The sequence below is a fragment of the Centrocercus urophasianus genome, unplaced genomic scaffold, assembly GCF_019232065.1.
Source record: "Centrocercus urophasianus isolate 14NV4802_14NV808 unplaced genomic scaffold, USGS_Curo_1.0 seq_29, whole genome shotgun sequence".
In the NCBI taxonomy this organism is placed as follows: Eukaryota; Metazoa; Chordata; class Aves; order Galliformes; family Phasianidae; genus Centrocercus; species Centrocercus urophasianus.
In genome coordinates, this window is record NW_024884855.1 from 10,169,064 (window position 1) to 10,176,556 (window position 7,493).

The 7,493-nt window shown below is 52.8% G+C and overlaps 1 protein-coding gene across 3 annotated transcripts in view; it reads left to right on the forward strand.

Annotated features, from left to right (window-relative positions):
• The first annotated feature begins 1,920 nt into the window (after positions 1 to 1,920).
• The window catches only part of TTYH3 (tweety family member 3), a 69,179-nt gene continuing 63,606 nt past the window's right edge, over positions 1,921 to 7,493 (forward strand). For all 3 annotated transcript variants that reach the window (XM_042827706.1, XM_042827707.1, XM_042827705.1), the window contains exon 1: positions 1,921 to 2,058. In XM_042827706.1, the coding sequence (XP_042683640.1) occupies positions 1,936 to 2,058 (123 nt within the window). In that variant the 5' untranslated portion in view covers positions 1,921 to 1,935. The remainder of the gene's footprint in view (positions 2,059 to 7,493) is intronic.

The window sequence follows — 7,493 nt, forward strand, 5'->3', positions numbered from 1 at the left end:
TTTGCAGCAGGATTACCGTTTAGCAAGCTGACATTTGCAGTTTGCTTTGGTTGATTGTAGAACTGTTTTCAGTGCAAGGGTGACTTGCTGTGAGCTCTTGTTTATGCTCTGACACAGGGGTGCCTCGTTTGTCCATTTTGTTTTGGCAAAACAAGAGAGTTACCTATTTGTGCTGGGAGGGAAAAGGCTGCTGGAATCAGGGAAGCCTTGGTAAGTGGTGTGTTGTCATGTAATCAAGGATTGCCTGAATGGAACCAAATGAGAGATGGGAGGCATCTAAGAAAAGCAAACAGTGCTTCCTGACATGGTACAGCAGGCTGTGCCCCACCATGCAGAGCATGGCCAGAGCTGGATCCTGTCCTTTGTCTTTTATTCCCAGTTTGCCAAATTTACTTTTAGATTTTCCCACATCATTATCAATAATTGTGGGATAGAAATTAAAACTGTTGATGCTTCTGTTTCTCTCTAATCCCCAATCCTCATTCTGCTCTAATTTAATCCAGCTGTCACTGCAATGAATGGCAGTGAGGGACATGCACGGGGTGCTGCGAGGCAGCTCCCATCCCTGCTTACCCCCACCCCATGCAGGGCCTCATCCTGCCGCTGCTGCTGACACCCCTGTTAATGGCATCCAGCTTTCTCTGCATTTCATCCCAAAACATTTCGTTCAGTTTGATTTACATCAGCGCTGTCAAATGGGATCTCCGTGTTGAGTGGCTGCTGCATCTGCTTTTATTCCACGTCCATCACATGGCTCACAAAGGCACTTGGATGCATGGCCTGGCGGGGAGTTTCCATCCAGAGCCCCGTGGCAGCAGCAACATCTGCAGCACAGATTCCACCCCAGAGCGCTTTAACGCTGAACTGCTTAAACTGTGGCATCAGTGGCTGACGCAGAGATCTCACAGTGTGAGCAAGGTCTCAGCTCCTTGTCTTGGGGTCGTCTGAACTGGAGGTGAGATATTGCAGACCATGAAATAATTCCCTTATCCTGGCAGGCACTGTGAAAAAGAAAAAAAAAACAAAAGAACAGAAAATGTGCTGTTGTTCTGCTGTCCTGCTGCACAAGGCCGCAGGAGTGGAGGTGCTCTGTCTTGCACCCCTGTGTATCTCATACTTGTGCACACAGCGCTGTGAGCTCAGATGTGGGACCCGGTGCTGTTTGTGAGCGGTAAGATTTCACTTCCTAACACCACATTTGAAAATCCTGCCCTGGTCAAGATCTCTCCCAGCGGTGGTAATGCTGCACTGTGGGGCTCGGAGCTGTCGGCTCGGTGACTCACAGGTCCACATCAGCGTGAGTTACTGAAGCAGCGTCGCTTTTGTGCTGGGGGCTGTGAGAGGCCAAACCTGTGTGCGAACTGCGCACCGCGGTGAGCTCGGTGTGATGGGGCGCGCTAGGAAACCTCACGAGGAGCCTCTGGACACCTCGATGCTGAAAATCCCCCCTCGTTTTTGGAAAACGCTCGTGTTCGAACGCTCAGGAAGCCAACATCGAAGCACGCTGCACAAACGCCCGGTGCGGGGGCACGCCGAGCCCTCAGCTCAGCACCTCGAAGGTCCGAATCCGCGCGTCCCTCTGCCGCGGGACCGCAGTGCGCGGGGTCAGCGGAGGGAGCTCCGCGTCGGAGCGTCCCTCCACAGCCGGGCCCGGCAGGTAGGCCCACCCCGAGCCCGCAGCCCCGCAAGGGGGGGCCGCTCCCGTCCGCCGGCGGTTGGGCGGAGCGCGGCGGCGCCAATGGGAGCGGGCGGGCGGCGCCAGGCGCGGGGGCGGCGGAGCCTCTCGGCGAACAAAGAGGGAGCGAGCGGTGCGGCGGGAGGGGAAGAGGGAGGCGGGGGAGCCGGCCATGCGGGGCTGCAGGTGAGGCGAGGACCCGGCAGCCCGGAGCGCTCCATGGCCGGCGGCTCGGGGTGAATGAAGCAGGCGAGGCGGGCATGGCGGGCGTCAGCTACTCGCCGCCCTGGTGGGTGAGCCTGCTGCACCGCCTGCCGCACCTCAGCCTGCGCTGGGAGCTCACCGCCGCCGACTTCCGCCCGGACGACGCCGAGTACCAGCAGGTGAGCGCGGCGCTCCGAGCGTGGTGCCGAGAAGGGGCCGCGTCCCCTCCGTCCGTGTGGGGGTAGGGGGCCGTCCTGTCCCATCCCGTCCTCTGTCCTCCCCGCCCGGCTGCGTTCCGTGCCCCGGGGCCGCCGGGTCGGAATCGCCCGAGGGTTCGGTGCCGCTCTGTTGGCCGCGTGGTTGCGATGATCGCGGAACCGCGCGCTCGGCTGTCATCTGGGAGCGGGGCTGCGGTGGCTCCGAGTCGCCTCTCAGAGCTGCGGCCGCCGGGATCGGTTTGGCTGCACCATTTTGCTTTTGGAGAGGACTCGTGCCGTCCTGGAACCACAGCCGCTGCTGCGGGAAAAAGGCTCCGGCCGTGAGTGTGCGGGCGGTGCTGCGGCAAGAACGGCGATCGGAGCGAGGCGGGAGCGCGGCTTTGCGGGGTGATGCCGGTGCGGAACGCGGAGGCGATGTGCGGATGCTGAGAAACGTCTTTAAACCAATAACCGGAGCGGAGCACTGACCCGGCTGGAGCATTTGGGGCTTCGTTGCGTGAACTTGCTGTGGTTCCCGTGGCCGAGGGGCTCAATATGGCCACGCGGGGCCGTGGGCTGCAGGCGGCCTGCTGTGCCCCATCCCTTTTGGGGGGGGGCGCTGCCCCTGGGCCGGGGGGCTGCGTGTGCCGTGTGAGCACAGAGCTCACAGCCGGCTGTGCTGTGTGACCTTTGGGTGCCCCACAGGTGTGTGGATGTCACTTGGATGGCCCAAAACGCTCCTCGCAGCACTTTGCAGTTGTGCTCAGATAATTTTACTGTAATTGCATTCGGACTTCTGCTCTCTCCTTCTCCTCTGTGAGTGCAGTGCTGCCCTTCCTGCCATGCTGTTCAGGACTCCTCACGTGGCAGCCGATGGCCTTTTCAGTCTGAACATCAGCTCGAAAGAAAATGTCTTATCAAATCTCAACCCAAGCATCTGGATTACTGCGGGGTCTGTCTTTGGGAGCACGATGTGAATTGCAGCTTTGCTGATTTCAGGGCTGGGGGAGGTGGCCGACAGCTCCAGCAATGCAGGCACTGTTATCAGTGCTTATATAACCATGCTGCTGTGAGTTGGCACTGGAGTTTGTAGCCACATAGATTAATTCTAAGGCAGTGAAACAGGGCAGCTTAATCCGGGAGTGGGAACTGTAATGCTGAGTGCTCTCTCATGCTTCAAATTGTTCTGAATTCTGGCTTTTTCCATTTGCTTTATTATGAATTTGCATCTCCTGCTCTGCTTGAAGCCGGTGCTGGCATAGTTTCCCCTTCTCTTTAGGAATCTGTCATGTTATGGAGGCGGAACCATATAAAACCCTGAAAATAAGGCAGTCCACTTCTTGATTTAAATCCTGTTTATTGCTCTCTTCTTCAGAGGTCTCACAAGTTGGCCCAGTTTGTGGTTGTATTTGTTTTCTACTCTGTTTGTGGTTGATGCCCTCGTTCTGAGGGCATGTGAGCTGTCAGTGCCCACGGTATGTGAGGTCACTGGGGGATGCTCGCTGGGAGCGTATGGGGATGGGAAAGGACAGAGCGTCCCTGGCTGCAGTAAGGAAGGATTACGTTTGCTAAATTGAAAACACCTTCAAGTTTCCATGACTTCAAGCCATAGAGTAGTTGGACGGCTGTCATTAAATAGGCATACAGGTCACTGTATCCATTCTCATTCTGATTCCGCGTGAGGAAGGAAGCAGTGTGTCTTCTCTCGTTCTCAGGAGAAGATTTCCCAGTCATGAGAGAGGGAAAACATTGCTTTCTTTATAAAGTACTGTTTCCTTTAGGATCGTCTTAGTGAAAGCCCACCCTCTCTGTGCTCGTGTTGTGATAGTAGTCTTTGAATTTTGATAATATCAGTCACCATTTGAACAAAATATGAAACCCAGTGGCTTGGATGTGGGTGCTGTCCTGTCACCTGTTGGAGTGCCACGTGCTGTGGGTGAGGAGGGTACGGATGTACCAGGATGTAACCTCTACCTGTCAGGGATTACTGTAATGCCTGAGCCTCTATTCCACTGAAGCAGCAGACATGCTGTTGTCCCCTGAAACCTCTCTGAAGTGCGTGTAGTTCTTAGATAAGCACTCACTGTCTGTGTTTGAAATCAGATCTCTGTGTCTCCTGGGACTTTGGGCGGTGAGCACATCTGCGAGGACCCAGGCTTAACAGCAGTTCTGCTGCTCAGTCCCACACAGCCCCATTCTACAAAGCAGTTACACTGCTGTGCACTGGCCCATATGGAGGCAGCCCCCCACAATCAGGGGGCTTCTTTTGTCTGAGAGCTCGAGGAGTGCTTATGGTGATGCTGCCCAAGGGCTAGGGTTGGTGCAGCTGGGGGCTTTGACCATGTACCTCCTTTACCTTGAGTTGCTCTCTGAAATGCCATCCCCTGGTATTATTTACTTCTTATCTTCTCCCACTGCGTATCATGTTGTGCTAGGTTAGAACACTGCGTGCAGCAGCAGAACAAATCCTCCCACCAGGACTGAATGGTTTCAGTGTATGTATATGCATGGCCTTCAGACGGCTGGCTTCCCTCTCAGCAGTCTGAGGGCATCTTCCCTACCCAGGGGAAGGGAGGTGAGCTTCAGCCCAGGGTGAGCTGTGATCCCTCACATCTGGGGTTGATGTGCTGGGTGATCCCATCAGAGCTGCCTCCATGTGCTGCTCCATAGAGCCTTCCATACACAGCAGCTCATCTCTCTAGTTCCTGCTCTCCCGTGAGTCACTGGGATTGAAGATATCTTGATATGAACAGTTTTGTTCTGGCTGTATTCTCATCTGAGTCATACTGCAGTGCTCTGCAAAGCCTTTTCATTGTGTAGTGAGTCACAAACTCTGGAGTGAAGGGAATGTAAAAATGGAGCACAGCCTGTGTTCCCTCTGACAGTTCTGGTTTCTGTGCCTTTTGCTGCTGAGCAGATAATGGCCATTGCAGCAGCACTGTCCACTTTCCCGATTAACTTGAATGGGAAATGAAGGTGTTCCTTAGGCTGCTGGTGTCACTAACTTAATCTGTTGTTTGTGCTTTATTGCACAGCATTGAGTTCACTTTATTTCTGAGAGTTGGTTAAGGTACTGTGGAGGTCACATGCTGGAAGGTGCACAGTGGGTTTAGGGATAGTTGTTTGAGATGGGAGCCTTTGGTACCAGCAGGAAAGGAACCTAGAATGCTTCTCTGTAGCTCTTATGTCTCACTGTGAGCTGAGAAATGCTCTATAAACAGTGAAGAGAAAGACTAGATATGGTTTAGTGGCTTGTGGTAGCAATGGTAGCAGGAGGACAGTTGTGCTAGATGATCTTGTAGGTCCTTTCCAACCTTGTGATTCTATGGTTCTAAGGGGAAAAGAGGCTGCAAGAAGCTGAGCTGTGGAGTACTGGACTTAAACTTCTGCTCTACTTAACTGTTGCAGAATGGTGAAGTTGACCTGAATCTGTGGGCTCTGTGTGAAAGCAGGCTAGAGGAGAGCAAAGCCCTCCAGCACGTCTTTGAAGCTCTTTCCTTGCATCCCAGCAGCGCTGCTTCTGTTGCACACAGACAGTAGGTGCAGGGGCAGCTGAACGTGCATGGGGAAAAAGCCTGCATGATGGATTCCCACCAGTTCAGAAGCACGGCCATGCTGAAAGTAGCAAAGATAAGAACAGGGCTGTGCTCCAGTCCGCGGTTTTGAGATGGTCTATCTGACTGTGTCACCCAGGAGGTTCTTTGCATGCCCTGCTCGGTGCTGTTATGCAGTAGTATGTTTTTATCCCCTGATATATGTGCTGGGGGACCCAGCAGTGTGAAGGGCTGTGTAAACCCAAGGGCGCTGCCTTTTGTTGGCTTGCAGCCTCTCATCCATGTGTGTTTCAACGTGTAGGCAAGAGTTCAGCACGGAATGAATTCTGTCAGGTACTCGCTGGCTCTGTGAGGCTGTTTCCCTGCACATAACAGCTAATGTCGTCTTTGGAAGTATTTCTTGGCTGGGGAACCACGGTGAAGCCTGAACTGCCAAAAAACTTGGATTAGAGAGATTGTTTTAGAACTTCCTCTACTGTACTGGCGTCCTATTTCAACGCTGAAACCAAGAGTCTTTCTGTAAATTGGGAACATGTGTCTTAGTCAAACTGGATGACGTGTTCTTGTCTCGTTGGCTCCCAGTCAGCGGGTAATGGGCCTTTCTGAAGGGGGGGGGGGGGGGGGGGGGGTCAGGCTGAAGGCTGCATTTGGGAACAGTTGGACCTTTTCCAAAGCCTGATCAGCATCCCGCTGCAGCATTCGTTTCTTCGCACTTTCAGAAAGGTTAGGTGACCCTGGTTAGCAGAATCCAATGTTTTCTAATTATGCTGAAGTCGCTTTCAGATTTTGAAGAACTAATGGTAAATCCCTGCTTCCCTTTTCTCATCAGTGTTGGTTGCATGAGTAACTGTGTGCTCATACATCAGCCCCACTCCGGTCTGTTTGATCCGAGGGAGCTGCAGCACAATGGCTGACCAAGAAATGTGGAACTGAGACAGTTTTTGGTGGTTGATTTACTGAAGTAAGGCACAGAAAGGTTTCTGTATACCATACATCCAGTTGCACAGCAGCATATGGTATACAGACAGGGAAAGAAGTCAACCTCTGCCAGCTTTCTGTCTGCAGCCATACTTTTTTGCTGACCCATGCTGTGCTGCTACGTTTTCAGATGGTCTCCTGAGGGCTCACAGTTTCTGGAAACCCTGGCTGTGGATCGCTGCACTCTGCTCAGAGAGCAGCATTTCTAAATGTATGGTTTTAGCAAACCTAAGTATGCACAGAGGTAAAGGACGGCTTGGAGAAATGTGGAATTCATTGTAGGGGAAAGAGCTGCAGAGGGGGGAGACTGCTTTGTACGTGTCCAATCCTGAAAGTATTAATCCTGTGCAGAGAAGATGTTGCCAGCCCCACTGAACTTTCCAGTGCAAGGAAACCCTTATGCTGTGCCTGGCTTGGGCAGCATCGTGCTGCTCTCAGCTGCACCAGTGGAACCAATGCTAAAACCATTGCTCTGCTCACGCAATGGGCAGCTGCTGGCACCTTGGCACTGAAACCACTTGTCCTGTTGAAAATCTTGTTGTTTTTTCTATGAGACCTGTAACTCCTGATCGTGTCTGAAGCACAAACAGTGTTGAGGTGGTGCATCCACCTCCTCCCAGTGCTGCAGGTGTGTTACGCTTCTGTGCACACAGGTGTCTGTTGGTTTGCAGCAAATACTGCTCAAGAACTTTCAATTTTGCCTTTGCTTTCAAAACAGAGTAAGCAGAAACAGCAAATGCAGATGAGGTTCTCTGATATAGTTTGCCACCAAAACGATGCAGCTGCTTAGGAAGCTTCTCTTTGGTGTCTATATACAAAGCCCAACCACTGGTGTTCTGCAGAAAGGACCATGGAAATCAAATAGTTCACTTCCTCTTTTATTTT